Below are 21164 nucleotides of genomic sequence, written 5' to 3'. Positions count from 1 at the left end.
TTAGCCTCAGTGTCATCAAATATTAGTGTTCCTACTTCATTCTTAATAGGGCCAGTTTTTTTAGTGATTGTTTTATTTTTATTAATTTTCTCAATTAAGTTCCAAAAGTTTGTACTTCCATTTCTTATGTTCTCAAGAGTCTCAAGATAATACATGGATTCAGCTTTCTTTAGTTTCCTGTGTACTTTGTTTCTAAGATCTTTATACAACTTCCAGTCAACAGCAGAATTTGTAGTTTGAGCTTTGCGGAGTTGTTTATATTGTTTATTCATAAGTTTTCTTATTTCCCCATTAATCCATGGAAGAGAATAAATTCTTACTTTTGCTTTCCTTTTCTCCAAGTGTTCATTTGCAATTTCATTGTACATGCAATGAAGTGCTAGTTCTGATATGAGATGCCCAAAACCAGTAATGTGTCATTGGAGATGAAACTCAGTTGAATCAAAGAAATTATGAAGAAATCTACAGAAACCCAAAACAAAACAGAATTCCCTAATTTGATTGGTTGTGAGCTAGAATCAAAGGGACAGTGTAAAGTCATGCTTGTTGGAGAAAGGAGTTGGTAGATTGTGAAGCTGTACTCATCACAATTCATTCCTAGATAATTGGACAGTATGCACTTGGAAGAGGACCAACTTATGTAGATAAGAATAACCTGTAAATCATGGTAATTGGAAATCATTATCACCCCTATTTTTTCCGTTACCACTCAAACACCTTGACAAACTTGTATACTCCCCTTTAGCTCTTTAACTCCCAAGATCTCATTAGTAATTCTCCTTACTGTCTGCAGTGCAACTCTTCTGATGTCACTTCTGAGAATTTTGTATTGGATAAACTTACAATCCCTAATTGACACTTTTCTCGGTTCTCATCACTTGTCTTCTTGAGTTTGTATTGATATTGTAAGGAGAAATTCTGTCGTGGTTACTCATGGGAGTTATAGGGTAAAGTAAGTGAAACAGTCACATCTATTTCATCCTTATTCTTTACAAGGATAAGGATGCCTGCAGTCAGCAAAACCATTGGAGCTACGCCATTTTACGTTATGTCTTTCAAAGTGAAGAACAACAGATAGTCTGGTCAAACACCCAATTAAAACCTGAGGCGGTTTTGAAGCCCTGTTCCCAACCCCCACCCCCTCTTTGGAGAGGGTGCCGCTGAAAAATCGTGACCCACATCTCTCAAAATTATTTTCTCGAGGAAAAAATTCAAATCAAATGTCTTCATTTATAATAAATTTTAACTGATGGTATGGGACTCGGTACCGTACATTCCAGGCTGGACTTTTTTACGTAATTTGACTTTCGCATCAACGCGGTCGTCCGATTTTGCAGGTCATTAAGTGAATAAGGACCAGATTACATTCTCCTCACTCTATTTAAAGGAAACTTTTGTTAACAAAAGTGAGACACGAAAAATAAAAGTTTCCACAAATCACGGACCTGACCCACAACACGACATCAGAGACATGTCCCTGTCTGACTGACAGCTATCATGATGAAAATGTTCCTCTCCGTGGAAGTCTGGAAACGAGAGGCGAACATGGCCGAACAAGTGACAAAGGTACGCTTAGAGCACAAATTCGATGAGACTGCACTTCACGAATATCTGGAGCGTAACTTTCTGGCCTTTCCTAAAAGTAACGGGCATTTAAAGGTTCTGCAATACAGGTTTGTGTTGCTCGCGTGAAGTATTTCGTTTTTCTTTAATTAAACCCATTCTGCGATCGGACTATTAAGAGCATTTCTTTAAGGCCTATTTACACGGCACGACTTTGTCGCATGCGACAAGCTTACGACAGGCCTACGACATGACTTAAGATTCGTAAGCGAGTTGTAGGTTTGATTTACACGAAACAATTCGTGTCGTAAGCCTGTCGTAAGCTTGTCGCATGCGACAAAGTCGTACCGTGTAAATAGGCCCTTACACATACATTTGAAGCTCATTTCAAATCGCTAATTCGTGTCGAAAAAGGGGGGTCGAGAGCCTAGTTCAGTTGAAAAAGGGCTAAGAAATACGTCAGCTGACGTCGTTTGAATGGATTAAGGTTTATTACATGATTAAGCTGTATGATTGGTTCTCACTTGGAATCTTTTGGAAAAACAGATGTATAGATGACGTCACCATTAACTGCATTTTACTTATTTATCATATAAAACAATTAGCTTCCATGCTGGCCCGGTGTCTGTACACAAATGGATTCTATTACATATCTCTCTACATGTCTCTCTACGTATCTTTCAGTTACAGTGGGCTCTGATTTGCATATATAATGCTATAGGCCCGATCAAGATGTTGGACTACTTGTCTTTCATTCTCTCCCCACTTTTAACCAAAGAGTTGTTTACTTAGTTGTCTGATCCTTGCCCAAAGCTGTGGGAAGTGTTGTATTTGAGGTCACACTTTGAAGTGCTGGAGTTCTTTGTCTAGCTTTATGTCCAGGAAAATATGAATGTTTAGTTCTGGCACTATTGGTGGCTTGTAGGTTTCTTTATTTGCCTCTTCTTTGCACCTTCTTTCAGAAGGTGTTGATCCACTTGTCACTATTTCTTTTTGTGTTTCATTCTCACTGCTTTTTATAGGTTCTTCAATAAATCACTCATTGGCTTTAACATAAGGAACAGTTTTTGCAAATGGATAATTTTATCTGCAAAAATAAGCAACTATTAACAATCAAGTTCAAGTAATCATGCTCTTTTGATTACCAAAAAGTGCTTAACAGCATTTAGTTATTTTGCTCAGTTTATGTAAGGCAACCAAGTGGGCAGTTCACTGCTGCTTGAATCATTAGGGGTGACATAGAGGAAATTGCTCCTTGCATATTGATGCATTTCAAAGCATCAAGGTGATTGTAAGCGAAATTTCCAGAGCTAAACTTAGTAGAAAAATGATATGAATACAGGCACAAAAAACTTGAAGAATTGTTCTTGTAGCTTCAGTGTTTAAATCTTTTGTGGTCTATAATTTGATCATTAACAAGTGCATGGAGAATGCAGCAATTAAGAATCAACTCATTTTGTTTTACTTTTGACTTTCACTACTCCTTTTAAGTCATCCCCTATAACTAGAAACTGTGAGACCCAAGAGAGACATCTTCAATGACATATTTTTTTGCACCAGAAGTTACAAATTATAGTTGTTGCCTCATCTCAGCTGTGACAAGTGAAACCTTGGCCTTAAGAGTTCTTGTTATCATGCTCATAATCTTCCAATAATGATTTGTGCAATATTTAGCTTGGTTGATACAAAGCTTCTTCAAGGATATAAGGGGGTGAGTTTCTAAAGAAACTGTGGTGCTGCATCGGTGGGAGAGTATAGCAGGTAATTTAGTGTTGACAACTGGGTTGAAAACGTAAATTAGTCATCGTAAAGGGTAAAAAAGCTGACATTTTGAGCGTTAGCCCTTCGTCAATCGCTCTGACGAAGGGCTAACGCTCGAAATGTCAGCTTTTTTACCCTTTACAGTGGCTAATTTACGTTTTCAACCCAGTTGTTAACACTAAATTACCTTCTTCAAGGATATATTGAGTAACATTGTATCATTACTATAGAGTATTTCTTATCAAATCTGTCAGCCCTATGCAAGTCCCTAACTTGTATCAAAAATGGTTAATTTGTTGTCTGTTGCGGTTCAATAGAGATTTATGCAGAATACGAGGTCATTTGTGGTAAACATGGAAATGTGGAAAACCAAGGGTACTACAAGTTTTTTTCTGGAGACTCCATGATACTTTTTAATGTGAACTAACCTTATATGTTATGCCCACTTGAAAGTCTTTGAAATATGATACTTTCTCTTTATTCAATTTATTTCTACTTGTCCACAAGATATCTTTGGTTGGCGGCTATTTGAAATAGGATAAAGTTTTGGTTACTTTCTGCAGCAAAATTAATAGGAAGAATATTTTTGAGGCAACTAGCTGTTAGTGAATTTTGTCTTGGACAAAGGAAGGACGGTAAACATATTCTTAGGCTGCAAGCAGGCTACTGTTGGGTCTCATTTGTAATGGGGGGAGAGAGAGTTGTGTGACTAGACTAAACAACAGCTGTGAGGGAGACTTCAGGAAGTGTAGGGTCTTTTTTGCTCTCCACTAAAAATATTTTCATTGGAATCTTTTGAAAGTATATTATCTTCTTTTTTTTACAAATATTAGTGTCCCATTTCAAACTGCCCATCCGAAGAGGTAACTTCTACATGCATAGCATGCCTATGTTTTTTAAAAATATGTTTAAGTATTAATTTATTATTAGCTTATAATTATGCATATCTTAAAACTTATGTATTTGTGAAAATATTTGTTAATTATAAGTAATCTTGTAACAATAAAGGCTGTCTTTGTCCCAAACATTACTTGAAGTCATGTTTTATGGTTTAGTGGAGTACTACATCATCAGCTGTGATCATTTTAAGGTTACATCAAGATCTTGTTTGTGAGTCACCTATCCTTAACTAAATTATCTGACTGTATGGGTTGGTTTGAGTTATCACTAATCTCAATTGTTTACCAACAAATTGTTCCTTAGCTCTGGGCAGTCCAATCCGACATTTTACTTGTCAAAAGATGGAAAAGAATTTGTTCTCAGGAAAAAACCTCCTGGTAAGCTTCTCAAAGGAGCACATCAGGTGAGCATGTATGCTGGCTCTTGTATGTTCTGACAGTTTGCAGCTTTCAAAAAGTTATACCTGTTATTAATTTTGCAGTTTGGTCTTTGGACATGATAATTAAATTTGTTGTGTATAATTCTACTAATAAGTTGAGTTGACTAATATTTTGTTTGCACCCAATGCTCAATTATGATAATTATATTTAATTGCAAAAGCTAAAGGGTTTTAGAGGAGATTTGGTGTGTGAATCATCCCTCTACTGATAATTTCTTGTGCATTTGATTATTTTTTAAAAGAAAATACACAATATAAATATTACATATTATTATTATTATTATTATCCAAGTTAAAATATTAGGCTACTTTCAACCCACAGTTGTGCACTAATAAGCAATTATTTTGTAAGTTGTTTATAGAGGCTTTACTGTACACTCTTGAATTGCGTATACCGTATTTACTCATGTATAAGTCGAACTCGTGTATAAGTTGACCCCAGTTTTCAAGGTCAAAAATTGGATTTTTCATCATTTCTAGTCAAAAAAGTAAACTTCAGACAGATAGGAATTTCCCAGAAAGATAATATATTATTTCTGAGATTGTATTGAAAACATGGAGAATTCAAAAGACTGCAGAGCAAAATATAACCGTGTGCTGTGAATTTTATTAGTACTTGTTTGCATCACCACGATTTAAGCATACACAAGCACTTCCATTTACTGGAGAAGTATCTAACCATATCTAACCATGTAGTTCACTTTGAAAACGAAATCTTCTTGCATTTAACCAACCTTAATCTTAATGTTGAGTTTGAAAGGAGATTAAGTAGACTGAAGGAACACTGAAGAGTTTCAAAGAATTGCGCATAACAGGCAAGACTGCGCGAGACAGCAGCATTTGCCAGGTCAGTAAGCTACTGAAATCATTCGATAAAAATGAAAGTTTGGCACCATAAACAGCAAGCACCTGAAAGAAGGTGCAAAGAAGAGGCAAATAAAGAAACCTACAAGTCACCAATAGTGCCAGAACTAAACATTCATATTTTCCTGGACATAAAGCTAGACAAAGAATCCAGCACTTCAAAGTGTGACCTCAAATACAACGCTTCCCACAGCTTTGGGCAAGGATCAGACAACTAAGTAAACAACTCTTTTGTTAAAAGTGAGGAGAGAATGAAAGAGAAGTAGTCCAACATCTTGATCGGGCCTACAGCATTAAATATGCAAATCAGAGCCCACTGTAACTGAAAGATATGTAGAGAGACATGTAGAGAGATATGTAATAGAATCCATTTGTGTAAAGACACCAGGCCAACATGGAAGCTAATTGTTTTATATGATAAATAAGTAAAATGCTGTTAATGGTGACGTCATCTATGCATCTGTTTTTCCAAAAGATTCCAAGTGAGAACCAATCATACAGCTTATCATGTAATAAACCTTAATCCATTCAAACGATGTCAGCTGACGTATTTCTTAGCCCTTTTTCAACTGAAGTAGGCTCTCGACCTCCCGTTTTGACATGAATTAGCAATTTGAAAGCTGCAAGCAAAAATGTCTGCCCTTCAGGCCAAAGACACAATAGAAACCAGCTCCAGTAACTTTGTGTTCAGCCACCTAAAATTTATCATTTCAAACTTTTTTTTTACCAAGAATGCGCTGAAAAGTGACGAAACTCAAACACAATTAGAACTGGTTTTATTTACCTGGTTTTCCTAACGGACTTCAGGCAATTTTTATGCTAATTTCTTGGATTGCTAAGGTCAGTTCTTTGTGTATGACTTGTCTATTAGTCAAGGGTGATTTTTTTGGGCTGACTTTTTGGTCATAAAAGGTCAACTTATACACAAGTAAATACAGTGGTTGCCATCTTCTGAAAACAGTTGTGGTTTATTCCTATTCTATTCAAGTTCTATTTTTACTTACCATATGATCCTTTTCACCTTTTTACATTGACTACCGGTATTTTTTCATGGAGGGAAAGATATTTTAATAGAAACTGAGGGTCTGTATTTTGAGGCATGACCAGATTGATGTGGGTGCACACTTACAAGGGTTAATATACTGGATCTTATGTGTAACAGTGTACATGCTTTTAGTTGTATGAAGTAAACTGGTTGTTTTGAAAAATGAAACCTGTCTTCTCCTGATCTACCACCCAAACAAAACTCTCTGGGTTACACCCAACTTTAGTATAGGCATGATCTAATCTGAAACTTTACCTTACCTAATCTGAAACATTTTCTTTGAGTGGGTGGGTCTGAGTGGTCAGAATGGGATATTTCAAACAATCCTTTTACAATCTATTTCCTATTTTTTCTTTGCCATACCCCTGTCCTTTTTGGGTGCTAATTTTTTTGTTTATTTTTGCTGATTGATAGTGCAGCACAGGCTACTGTCAGAGGTGGCAAGACATTTTAAAACATGGGGGCTTATATCTTACACAGCTATGTGCATACCCCTACTCAAGGTTTTTAGAATGAACTTTGTAGTGTTCATTGGCACAAGCAAACCTCATTGCAATCTTTACAGAGTTAAGTATGTCCAATGACAATACATCAATAGGCAGTTGTTTTGGTAGTCAGGCTTCATAGTGGCTCTTAGTGGTTCTTGAGTTACCTGAGGGCAGAAAATGTGTCTGAAGTCACCAATGCCACAGTTCCTTTCAAATACATCTGTAAGAGTTACAGGAGTTTTCTTAAATTTCTTTAGAGCATAGTTGAAATTATAAAATTTGAATGTGAAGTTGCAGTAAAGTACTATATAGTCAGTTTTTTTCTTCAAGATTTCTTTTTATCCTTACAGGTTGACAGAGAATTTAGAGTACTATCAGCATTAAAATCTGCCTCCTTCCCAGTGCCAAATCCTTACCTCTATTGTGGAGATATTTCAGTCATTGGAACTGAGTTTTACATCATGGAACATGTACAGGTAAGTGATGTATAGACTATAATTTGTTGTGCTTTAATTTTTCATTAAATGGAATTAATAATTGTTTATTACTGGGAATTTAATGAGAATGGATTCAGATTGACTAATCAGCACATTAAATGGTGAATTCAATAAACTGTCAAATTGGATCAAAGCAAACAGGCTCTCTAAACTCATTTAATGACAGATCAAAGTTCAAAGGTTTAGATCAATCAGTAGCATTTGACATGAAGGGTTATAAAGATAATGAAGATTGAAGTTCCTTGGCCTTAATAGCAGTAGCATTAGAAAAACATACATGTAGTAGTAGCTGTTGGTGCAATAATATAACCAGAAAACTCCTAGTGAGAAATGAATAGATGTGATAATTCTTTTGTCTTTAGAAAATACAAACAACAGTATTGTCAGTACTAAAACAGAGTAATTTGAGTGAGCATAAAAGAATAACAATTTGAAAAGAAACAAGGACAATTGAGGACCAAGATTGTTTTGCTATGATACTTTAATGATAACACTTAGCTGACTAAAAATAAGATGTTCTATGATGAGGCCAATTATGATCCTGCAACTTAATTAACAACAAAGAAAAGACTTGTATGCTTCGGTTGACAACTCGCGCCAAAAAAATAGCAAAGATACTTGAGATAGGGGTAGCTTGGATCCTTCTGATCATAGTAAAGGTCATGGTGTAGCTTCGACCAACTTCTTTTTTACTAATGTTGCACTTTTATATGCTATGATGAGTGAAAAAAGCCAAGGTGTTGCTAAAGAGTAGTGCCCTTTGTAAGAACTATTTCCTGAGAAGCGAAGATTCCAAAGTTGATATAGAATTCCAGGAAATCTTGATTTCTACTGATGCCTTCATTTTAGATCATGTAATTGGCTACATAATAACTAAATATAAAGCAAAAGGAAATTTGTAGGAAATTAGTAAAACAAATTGTGTTTCAAGACTAACATGAAGTACTACCTATTTTGCTATAGACTTTTTAAATGAATACCTTTTAAGACCTAATTTCATGTCTATCATAAAGAAAATTATTATAGATTCAAGTAGTGAAGTCTTGAGATGCTCTACATGTATACCTCTACATACATAGAAGAGGTATGCTGTAACAAGAACTAGACTGTTATGTTTTAATTTACCAAATTGGAAACTTCTGTATCCTTGATCATGAGATACTTTAAAGAACTCAAAGGAAGATTGTCATTAAATTATAAATGAGCAATTGCATTTTTACATTTGCTCATCCTTTGATCTATTACGTAGCATCCATCAATCAATATCATGAATACAGACTTCAGTTTTATCTCTTGAAAGTCAGACATCAAGAAGAGAGTTAAATGATAGATGTAACTGAGTGTCTTTTGCATGGAAGTGAAATAATATGCAATGAAGTCTTAGCTTTGTCTCATAGAGGCAAAGTAGGTAATGAAAATGCTTTTGTAAAGGGCCTCTCAATCATTGAGAAATTACCCAAAGTAGAGTCTGGATTATGGTAACCGCCCGAGCCATCACAAACCTTGAAAAACTAAGAATGACTGGGTTAGTAAAAAGGGGACTAAAGTCAGGTGCTTTGCCAGATATTGGTTAGAACAACTGCACAGCCCCAATATCAAATGCTATTTTCAGTACTATTAAAAGTTGCTGAAAGTTAAGTCTAAGAAAACACCAACAAGAGATTTTTTCATGTAAAGTACTTTTAAAAATATCATTTTTCTTGTTCACAAAGGCATTGATTTTTCCCATGCTATGCTTCCTAGCCTCATTACTTGTGTTCATTCTTACATTATTCATTGTCTGCCATCTGACAAAGGCCATGTGCCGGAACATTTTTTAAGGCACTTTGAATTTTTGAAAATGATTTCTGATTGATAAACTCTTTTTTTCAGGGTATCATATTTCGTAAACCCACATTGCCAAATCATTCAGAAGATGATCGAAAAGCTATCTACAATGGCATGATCAGTACTTTGGCAAGGCTACACAACATCAATTGGAAGGGTTTGGAACTCTCTGATTTTGGCCATCAGTCCAACTTCTTAGGGAGACAGGTAATTTGGAATTCATTCACTTCTTTAGTGGCTCTGTATTATAACATATTGGCCCTTCCTTCAGAGACAAACTTCTTGGTAAACTTCTTGCTTGTTTTTCTTTCATATTTTGAATGATTATGGTAAAAAACAGAGTTTTCTGTAGTCCAACAGCAAGCCCTCAACTCAGACAATCTAGCTGCATTCAATTTTTTACCTGGATGATAACAGGGAATACTTTCGAGAACTCTTCACCCTCTCTCGAGTGACTGTTAGCACCAATGTAAGACAAGTAGTACATCATAAACTAATAAATTTATGTTATTGGAGACTAATGTGAACTTAAGCGTTAATTAGTAAGGGCTTTAATGAGGTTGAATCTGAGTCCACCCTAGGATAATGTTGTAGGTCCTGTGAGGCCAATGGTTGAGGTCAATGGTACCACTTGATAATGTGTCTAAATTAACTTAATCAGTAATGAACCAATTAAAATCATTCTAATAGCTGCTGCATTTTATGGTGTTATAGCTCAGTGAAAGCATCAGTTAAACAACACTGCTATTTTGGCTGACATATTCTTTATTAATGTAGACTTGTCAAGAGGCCTTATCTGCCTGTCTAGATGACAAAGAGAGTTGACTTTTTATGAAAACACGGTATAAGCTGTTAAAATAGGCACCTTAATCTGCCCTGTCAGAGGACAGGGAAGGGTATACTGGTACAGGCGAAAAGGCAAACCACAAGTCTTAATAGAATTAAGACAAAAAGCCCCATTTGTAAATGAAAATGTAGTAAAACAAACTTAATTCAATAGAGATTGGGAGATACTGAGACAATAGAATAAACAAACAAACCTTTGGCTCATAAGAAAAAGAAGTAGTTTACAAAGGGAATGGTATCAACAGCAATGAATAAATAGGTTCATTGTTGATATCTTTAAAAATTGGCAACAAAAATGATGTTGTTGTGGAGTTAAATAACTCTACATTAACAAACCTTGTAATTAAATGCTGCTAAGATTTTGGACTTTCCTCTAATAACATAAAAAGCAATTGCATTGGAAAGAAAAATCTCCTGCAACAAGTACTGAGGAGGATTGATGGCACATGTGGTCATGAACATAGCTCTTAGGATGGGGCACAAAATGATGCCTAGAGAGTAACACAGTGTCGCTTGTAAGTAAGGAATTTGTCTGTTCAACTCTATACCTCCCTTGTGAGTGCAAGGAACCAGAGAGATACTGAGTTGGACACAAGAAGAAAAATTCTGTGTATACAAACAATCATTAATTAGGTAATTTAATGTTAACAACTGAGTTGAAAATGTAAATTGGCAACCGTAGAGTGTTAAAAAGCTGACGTTTCAAGTGTTAGCCCTTCTTCAAAGCCCTATCACTCTGATGAAGGGCTAACACTGGAAATGTCAGCTTTTTTACTCTTTACAACGGTCAATTTACATTTTTAACTCAGTTGTTAACACTAACTTACCTGCTTCATGTGAATAAAGTTGAGTTATGAAAATTCTATCAAAATTGAAAAAAATCTTTGTAAAGGTAATATTAATATATAATAAACAAATTAATAAATGATTGATTGAAGCAACCCTTTGCCATTGAAAAAAATCAATAAAATCAGGTAGAAGTCAGTAAAGTCAGTAATGATAAAAAATGAAGGCCTTTAACAGATTTGAACCCATCACCTTTGGGACACCAACACAGTGCTCTACCAACCGAGTTATCTAGCCAACTGCTCTAGTACATTGCCAAAATGGGTTATTGGCACTCCTCTTGTTTTAGAATTTAACTCTCTTCTTCAAGAAATTCTATCATCAAAGCCAAACAACTTTGAGTTTTTCTTTAAGTCCTTTTGTCTTTGTTTTATAATAAGAAGGAGAAAAACAATGCAAGCAGTTCAACTTCGTAGACCTTCACAAAGGTCTTAATTTAACTGTGTAACCAGGCTTTGGAGAAAATTTATTTGTGGCTTAGTCTTTCTTATGTTGGCTGATGTAAATCTTGTTTCAGAGAGGGGAGATAATTTATCAAATTAGGCCTGAAAACATAATTTCTGAATGCTGTCTGTTAAGCAGGGTCTACTTCAGGGGTCAGTTTAGGGGCCAGTGCTTTTCCTCTTGTCAGCAGCAACTTTGCAAGTCCACAATTTACATTAAATGATATGCAGTTGATTATATTTTTTCCATCCATTACAAAACCAGATATAATTTCAGGAATTGAGAGAGGTCAAAAGTCAGACTTGAAAGAACATATCGCTGATTAATACCTAAGGGATGAGAGTTTTTGCCTGTTAAATAACTCAGATTAGTATGTTCCAATCAAGTTTGCACCTACTCAATTCCAATCTACAATTAGAGAAGCACAGGAAGAACCAAGTTGTCATACATTGAGTTGGAAAAATTGCCCTCAATCATAAAAAATTTACAGTGCACTGGTATATGCTTACATTGACAGTCAGTTTATGGTTTTTGAACTAGGTGTCAGTAATAACCAGATCATCCTATAACCTTGATTGAAAAATAAAATGGTTGGTTTGGTGAAGGGGCGGGAAAGTTGCACTTCATAGATAAGCATAAGCATTTTACTAAGGATATGTAATATTTTTATAGATATAAACAATCAATTTTGAATACAGGGCTACATGTGAGAAACAATACCTAAATGAAAGTCAACATAGTTATAATTTTAAGAGACGACTTCACATGGCATAAAGGGGAAGGATTTCTTCCACCTCACAACAAAGTTTAACCAGAAAGGGAAATTGAATTAACTAAAGCCCCTCTTTGGTAGGTTACAAAATTTAGAGGTGTGAATAACTCAAGAAAAAGATAATTAACAGGATGTACCTCAACATTCCTTGCACTTCATATGAGTATTCTTGTCATTTAAAATACAGTAAATATTTCACAACCTTATACTCACCCAATATTGCAGTCACCTTATACTCACCCAATATTGCAGTCACCATGACCTAGTTATTTCGCTATGAATTCAAGCAAACCAGTAACACACATTGATTCGGGCTAAAGAGGGTTGTACAGTCATTTAAAACGTATTGAAAGGTCTGCTTAGAAAAACTTTTGAATCAAAGTGACACCCTGTTGTCAGCAGGTGCTAGAGGGCCCTATGGATGTCGACACAATATAGGTATCTCTATAGTACGTGTATATTAGACATTGTAAAAAAAGGTTATTTTCATAAATTTTTTCAATGTACGACCCTTACAGTAGATCTTATGATATTCCAATAATTTTTAACTATTGCATAATAATACAGATATCAACCTGGAGGAGACAGTACAGAGCATCAGAAACATGTCACATTGAATCTGTGGAAAGTCTGCTATCCTGGCTTGAGAAGAATATTCCTGTTTGGAGGCAGAACATAGGTAACATCATTCTCAGTCAGTTAATTTGCATGTTTAAATTGTGTATTGAAAAGTCAGGTTTCATTCCACAGTGCTCACAACAGACTGTTATATCTGTTACATCTGTTTTTAGCATGATTTGACCATGAATTGGCTCTCTCTTCTGGCCATAAAGCAATCCGTGCACCTTTTATTCTGTGTTTGTTAGGGCACGTGACCTCACTTGATATTGCAGCTAAATCATGAAATACAATTTTGGAAAAAGACATTTTTGTAGCATGGGAGTATGGGTTTTATTGTGTCTTGTGGATCTTAAGTCAAAATTGGTTTGTTTTCACAAGTTTTGACCATGCATACCCAATCTCCAGCTATGACTGTTTTGGTTGCCATGTTGAGTTAGATAACTTTTGGTAAATAAATTTCCGCTGAAAGTTGCCAGTTTGGTAGCCTGCATTTCACAGTCCTACAGAATTAGGTGGACCATTTTGTCTTGTTAGATCATTCTAAATGGTTGGACCATTTTAACTAGTTAGACGTATCAGCAAAGTATCGGTGAACTAAAAGCTATATTGGCCAACATACATATCGATTGATATATCGACCAACAGTTGGCCAAGAGTTAATCGACTGTTGACTGATATATCAGTCGACAGTCAGTTGTCGGTCAACCAATATATCAACCAATATATCGGTTGATGTATTAGTGGAGAGTACTCAATAACAAAGCTTTTATCTTGTTTGTACTCTTACTTCCTTACCTTGTCAATTTCTCAGCTTGTTTCTTTATTTAGTTCAAAAAAATAGTTCTTACTTACATGGGTAATGAACTTGAAAATAAAAGAATTTAATTGTGAAAAAAGCAGGCTTCAGAGCAATTCAAATGGAAAATGATACTGACATGCTCATTTTGTGGCACAGCATAATTAATGGCACGGCAGAATAATTGAGGCATCAGTGACAGTAGTATCAAGTGGTATCATTCTCAATGAAACACTGAAAAGAAGAAGTGTGAAAATTTATTAATTGCATGCTAAAGGATATCAAGTCAACAAAAATAATTGATGTGAATATGAAAGTGATCTTCGCAGTAATGAACAGTACTTGAGCAGTAGTGAAAATAAGGACTGAAAAAAAATTCAGGCCTGTACAGGATTTGAACCTATGACCTCTGTGATACTGGTGTCCCACCAACTGAGCTAACAAGCCAACTGGAAGCTGGTCATTATGTTGGTTCCAAATAAACCCGTGAAGTGATGAATAAATGACTGTGAATATATGAAAGTCATATATTTGAACTACAGATAAAGATCTGAATATGAAAGTGACTGCAAAGACATCATTGTTTCCTTAGCTTACCCTTGTTCATGTTCATGACATACCTCACATGTCCACACATGGCTCTTAATGTCAGTGGCCATCCTGGGCCAATACACACTTATGCTCTCTGTTTAGACAGCTGTTGACCCCAAGGTGTGAGCTGGGAATTCGTTTCAACAGCTTGCTCCTAGAAGCATGGGGAACCATAACTCACTCTCCCTTAAAAATGAGGCTGTCCTGGATGGACATCTCGTCACACATGTTGAAGTAGGGGAAGATACTCTTATGCTTTGGCCAGCCCTTCTAGATCACAACCTTAAACACTTGAAGAGACTCATCTGCTTCAATGTCTTTCTGAATCTGCTGGAGCCTTTCTTCCGATACAGGAAGATACTTGATCATGTTAAATTGTTTCAAACTCTGACTCGTCTTGCTGACTGGCTGGGAGAAACAATCTTGAAAGGGTGTCTGGTAAGAATGTCTTGTCTCCTCTCTGATACATCATCTCCAGGTCATACTTCTGTAGACAAGTGATCATGGCTTGCAAACACTAGGGGGCACAATCCAAAGGCCTCTTAAAAATTGATTCTAGTGGTTTGTGATTGCCGAAAACCACTTTCAGTCAGCTCTTGTAATATCATAATTGAGTTGATCCAGGTTTAAAGACTTCCGGTCTCAAGTAACTACAGTCCTATAGGATAACGCAGGTTTTTGTACTGAGAGTTTAAAAGCTACAGGGCTATGGTCAGATATCCAAGGAGTGTGCACACAGATATCATCTACTAGATTCACATTCTGTTCAGTTATTATGCAATCCAAAATATGACCAAGTCTATGAGTTAGTTGATTCACTAGTTAACTCAGATTCATGGTATCCAGTAGTTCCAGAATTTCTCTTGTTTGATTATTTGGGGTATTATCCAAATGAAGATTGACATCTCCTACGATTGAGATTTGCCCAGAGAGTGATATTAAGTGTTCCAAGAACATTGCAAATTCAAAAAAGAACTGTGCTGTTGTAAGGCCATTGGTAGTAGATGGAGGAGGATGGTAGAGGGTAATAATCCTAATCCATTTAGAGTTCATATTTAGGAGATATTCAACATGTTCAAAAGTATTATTAAAAAAGTATTATATTTCACAGTGGTCAGTTGGCAATTATCAGCAACAGGTATGTCGAGACATGTTTTATACAAGATGCCAATACCACCCCCACGATGACCAGTGCCACGAGGTATATGAGACATTTTGTATCCTTCGGGACAGACATCACCAATGATTTGATTAGCTAATAAATCTTCACAAGGAAGCCATGTCTCCATTACTGCTATAATGTCACAGTCATGCTCCACTATGTGATAATGATGCATACCCTTTACTATTGAAATGGGGGTGGTTGTCCTTTGGAACTCCAAATTCTGAGAACACATTGTCCAGCCTTGGTATCATGGTTGTTTTGCTGAGGTTGATCTCACTATTTTGACCACTGGGTACCATCAGTAGTTAAGAGGAGGTACTTGTTGTTATGGATCTCGGCAAAGTCAACACTGACTTACTTCCACAGCGCTGCTGGAGTGGTAAGATTCATTAGGGTTCTCTCTTGCACTCAGCAGTAGTAATCAAATATGTGTCACATGACTTGACTTTATTCTCCACCAATTTGCCAATGTTTGGAAACCAAACTTTCTTGCACAGTAGTGACTTTGTTTTCATGAGTCCTTGATGGTCTTTGTGTGTGAGGTTTACCACATGATCTTTGGAATAACTATGAGGGTTCCATGTAGAGTGTAGAGTGAGCTTGCCAGACCCAGTCACAGTCAGCTCGTCCAGCACTCCTTCTAGGGGGTGAAATTCTGTGATGTTGACACAGGGACTTTTGACTACATCATGCCAGGTGCCTTTTTGAATAGCCTCTGCTATGGCTGCAGGGTTGGATCACTCCGAGTGGTGGACTTGATGTCTTGTGTCTTCAAGGTTTTTAGGGGTTGAAGAAGTTATGGTGTAGCTGATGCATTCCTCTACCACTTTCTTCTTTTGGCTTGTTGTGGCTGCATGTTTTGTTGGGTGTCGTGACAGGTATTCTGCGGGGTTTACCTCTCCCCTACCTCTCCTCAATACTTGACTGTGATCTGATGTGGTTGAAGTCTTAACACCCACCTCTTAATTCTTGCTGGAGGCTGGGAGCTTGGGCTGCTGTAGATGGACACCAAGGGTTTGAGGTGTAAATTGTGATGGGCCTCCTGTAGGCATATAGATGTAAGTTTTCACAAGTCCAAACCACTGCAAGAGCTTTCCATTCTGTAGGTAAGTAGTTAAGTCAGTAGGTAAGTAAGTAAGTAAACTCTTTATTTAAAGAGGTTAGCACTTAATAGCCAAAAGGCTAATAAACTTTTGGTCCTCATACAATACATATGTTAATACTAATACAAAGATAGAAATCAATAAGTAAGAATAAATATATTATTATAGAAATAGAAGAACAGTTAAAAAATTATAAGTCCCATAGTAAAATCCAAAATAAAGTAGATCTCAAGGATTAAATGACAGAGTCAGGAAACTATAAAAGAGTAACCTATTAAACTATAATATGATTCAAACTGTTAGTTTCTTAGAAAAAACTGCCTTAAGGCCTTTTCAAAACGTTTTTCTGATGTCTTGTCATAAGGTGATAGGAAAACAGTTCCATAGTTGACATGTGGTAACAGTGAAAGTTTTACTGCCATCTAATTTATGTTTAAACTTTGGGCATACTAAGTTGTAATTTGCATACCTAGTGTTACAGGAGTGAAGATCACTATAACATATTAAAAGGCAAGTAATATACACAGGTGATTCTCCTCTGTATATTACTTGCCTACATTACATACATAATGTATGAAGGTATATTACATACATATATGTATGTAGATATATTACATACTTATATGTATGTAGGTATATTACATACATATTTGTATGTAGGTATATTACATACATATATGTATGTACAAAGCAACCTCTCTCCTCAGGTACACCATTTTCCCCTTTTAGATACAATAAAGACATGCTTGGTTGTCATGTCTTGCATTCCGATGATCATTAAAACAGCACAGTTTCAGCACTGACAATTTTTCAAATAACAGGTTTGCCTTTTATGGCTTAAGCATACAATTTTCCTGAACTCTAGAGACCCAGCTCTTTCTGTAGATGATTTCTATGAGCTTTGAGTAATTCACTTTTAAAGGTGGCTGGAATTATCACCAAGAAGGGATTAAATTGGGGCTGTAGTTTTTGGATGCACTCAACCTTGCAATGAAAGTTTACATTTCCTAATCCTCCAGTCTTTTGCTCTCCATTCTGCCAGTAGGCCCATCTTGTGCTTGATATCATGAGGAGGTCTTTTGGTGGGTCGTGAATAAAAAAGTCTTCACCATGCCTCAGTTTAAGGACACCCTTACACCTGTAACACCTTTTAAGAAGGCTCAACAGGAAACTACCTTCTTGAACTGTGCATGTTGATGTCTTAGGTTTTTTATTCTGCAGATTGTGTAAAAGAAATGCATGAAGATGGCATTTTAGTTAACAGCCAAGATTAGTTGGTGGCTGCATGGGAAGTATGATTTGAAATGAGCCAACAGTCTCACCAGATGCTACATCTTTATAAACCTCATGTCCTGCAGGTCATTTCTGATTAGGAGTTCTGTTTTCTTTCAACTTGGTGCACAATATCACTACCAGCTTTATTTGATAGAGTTTGTTATTTCTTTGAACCAAATTAGCTCACCAGTCAGTGAAATACAACAACTTAGATAGAGCTAACATGTAGTAGGACTTTACTGTGATTAGAGTCTATCTAAGAAATCAAACAGTTTGCAGCATAATCACACAAAAAACTTGTAACCTTACACTGATCTAAAACCAGAGATAAAAGAATCACACTTTATTAACTATGAATGATTGTTACAATATGTACATGCCTGAGGTCCTTCTGTGTCTTTTTTTTGTTGTTGTCTTCTTTGCTTCCTTCTCTGTGCCTCTGTTTCCTGGGGATCTTACTAGAGTAAACACCATATTCAATGCTGAATGGTCAGTTGGAGAGGTGTTAATATAACTCTCCACAATTTTCTTTTTTTTTGTTTGTAGCACCTTTCCTTCTTTGTGTTGGCTTGGTCTTTTTTGACCCATGCCCAGGAGGGAGGTCCATGTGATTCAAGGCATCCATGTTGGGAGGCCTTTAGTTTGTTGCCTTATAACAATGAATGAACTCAGTTGATGAACAATCCATTTCCACCAAAACTAAAGTATGAGCACAAATGTCTTAAGCCTTAAAATCAATATAAGTGATGCTGCACACATAGTATTTTCCATGTTGCATGGAACGTTTCTCACCAACTGCATAGGATGAAGCATCAATTGCCTCATTTGCACAGGCAAACTCAATGGTGACATTGTGACTGCTTCATCTGTGTTTTCTAGGTCCATAGGAAATACCTCAACTGTCTTTACTGGGAGATTGTGAAATGTTTTGAGTGCAGCTTCTTGTTACACTCTTATCTTCCTGTAAAAGACAGACTCCTTCATTCCTATTCCATGTAGTTTTTGTCCATTTTCAGCACTCTGAGCTCAATAAGTGCTAGGTCCTCCTCTGTTCTCTGTCTCTTCACCACCATTTGCAGTAGCCTCATAAACTCTGGAATGGAAAGCTTCCTTTTCCCTGTGAATTGTTTCTCTACTTGTTGAACCAAGTTCATGCATTAATTTCTGTTCTGATCGTATACACCTGGGACACCAGCCTAGACATGGATTGCAATTCATATGTCATCATTTGCCTCATAATTTCTACCCTATACTTAAAAAAGTAAATAACAAAGCACTCTGAGAGTGAGTGTAAAGAAAGCCACTCCTTAATTTTTTTTTCAGATTGGTCACAAACTGGGCATGTATTTGCAAGTCTGTAAGACCAGAAACCCTCTTACAACCAATCTCTCTTCTGAAGATGTCACTTAGAATGATCTCTAATGGTTTACCCCACATTCCAAGTTTGTTCATTTTTGACATTACATCGTCTTTCTTATGCAGGTCCTAGAGCAAATGCTGGGCACAAGGGAGAGGTCTGCCAAAACCCTCACTTAATGCCTTTTCTCTGTCAGTACCATACACTAGCACATTTTGGGTTTTTCCATCTAGCTTTATCGTGGTAGATGAAAGCCTGTAATAACTGGATGGTTCCTTTTTGTTATGAATGTGGGTTGGTCCAATCTGGACTGGATTCTTGTCTTCTGTGGGTCAGAGAAGGAGATGCCTGCATGAGGTTAGATTCACATAATAGTTTCCAAAATTGAAAGTGGGATCCACTCCTAAAATACTGAACTGGCTAACATTTGTACAAAATCTTTCCATGTCCTTAAATTGCTGGTCTGTCGTTAGGACAATACAAGAATCAGATGATGTCTCTACTTTACGGATGAAGGCGTTGTCTTTGTGTCATGTTTCAGCATGTCTATTAGCTCAAGTACAGGATTCTCACGTTACTCTTCCATTTTTTTTTTTAATGTTCTTAATCTGTTGTACATTTCAAGCATGGCTACCTGCATTCCTAAAGTCTTAAATTGTTCCCTTTTCTTTGATGCTCTTGAAAAATGCTGTCTTTGGAGGGTCAGATGTAGTAAGCTTTTTTAACCGCTCAATTTTGGTATGTAATGTGCTGTAATACTCTTTGGAAAACATAGAATAACTATGTGGTTTAACTTTAACTTTGTGTTCATCATCATCCAAGACATATTGCAGAAGGGTGAAATTGTGAATCTTTCTGTTGGAATCTGGAAAAGGAGAAAATGAAAATGAATAAAGCTTTTGATATTTGAATGCACCTAGTAACCAGACCCTGTGTGCTGATATGATATGCTGTGGGGATTAAAACCCCTTTTTGCTGGTCAGATTTATTACATCATGGCTACTGATAAAGTGAGGTTGATTGGTTAATTGTGGTTTATTGGCAAGAGCAGAGCAGGGCAGTCCACTCTCATACTGGCATTAAGGCCGATTGCTGTACAAATTGGGAAGAAAAAAACATGGTCCTCTTCCTCTGAAATTCAACCAGAGAAAATGATTAAGGCCTCTTAACTCCAAAAGAGAGTCAATTCTATTTGCTGCAGCTAAAATTTCAGGAAAACAGTGAAGCTATTGTGTTAAACTTCTTACAAGATTGTGCTGGGGAGGACCAAGGAAAAAATAAAATATACACAACCTTATATCAAAGGAAAAAAAATGTGAATCTCATTGTAAAATAATGCCATTGAAATACCAAAAAATTTTTTGGCGGTGAGGTTTGGAGGATGGACATTTTTTACTCTTTTGTTTTGTTTTTTTGATAATTTTGTTTCCTATTTTTGGCAGGAAAATAGTAGTTTACTTATTTCACTTGAGCAGTTGGACTTGGTTTGAATTGATTTTCTCTATCTTCAAAAAGGTTTTTCTTATTCATGTAATAAACAACTTCTAACCTTGACTGTTTATTTGTAATAACAGGAAACTTTCCAACTGAGGCTTGGCTGTAATGACTTTGCCATGGCTTTGTTAAAGCTTTTGTTTGCTATTATCAGTTTAAATAGTCCTACCTGTTACATAAATGAAAATCCTCTACAAATCAGGGAGGATTCATTCTTGTAGAAGCCTCTCGTACGTTTATGTAGACCTGTGCCACACGATCATCATAATTTCATTGGGATGTGTTACAAATAGGCTTCGTCTTGGTTGAAGCATGGTAAAATTGCTGTTTCATCCCAGATGGATTCCATGCAACAAGGTTGTCAGCCAGAACCTTTTTAAAGTGCTTTACCCTGGTGAAAATCTTTCAAGGATCTTTAAGGATCTTACAAGCAGGGTTCGTACCCTTTTTCAGAAACAATTTTCCAGGAC

The 21164-nt window shown here is 36.3% G+C and overlaps 1 protein-coding gene across 4 annotated transcripts in view; it reads left to right on the top strand.

Moving 5' to 3' along the window:
• Positions 1-1513: 1513 nt before the first annotated feature.
• The window catches only part of LOC113665071 (uncharacterized), a 62432-nt gene continuing 42781 nt past the window's right edge, over positions 1514-21164 (top strand). Inside the window, exons 1-5 of one of the 4 annotated variants that reach the window (XM_027180722.2) lie at positions 1514-1673; positions 4528-4627; positions 7411-7536; positions 9430-9591; positions 12860-12971. In XM_027180722.2, the coding sequence (XP_027036523.2) occupies positions 1546-1673; positions 4528-4627; positions 7411-7536; positions 9430-9591; positions 12860-12971 (628 nt within the window). In that variant the 5' untranslated portion in view covers positions 1514-1545. Of the gene's footprint in view, positions 1674-4527; positions 4628-6258; positions 6368-7410; positions 7537-9429; positions 9592-12859; positions 12972-21164 lie in introns of all 4 variants that reach the window. The other 3 variants (XM_089193064.1, XM_089193065.1, XM_027180724.2) reach the window with 3 other exon arrangements.

Source organism: Pocillopora damicornis, chromosome 14 (genome assembly GCF_964200805.1).
Source record: "Pocillopora damicornis chromosome 14, jaPocDami1.2, whole genome shotgun sequence".
NCBI lineage: Eukaryota > Metazoa > Cnidaria > Anthozoa > Scleractinia > Pocilloporidae > Pocillopora > Pocillopora damicornis.
Note: the sequence above shows the minus strand (reverse complement) of the source record. Positions and strands in the feature narration are given on the sequence as shown.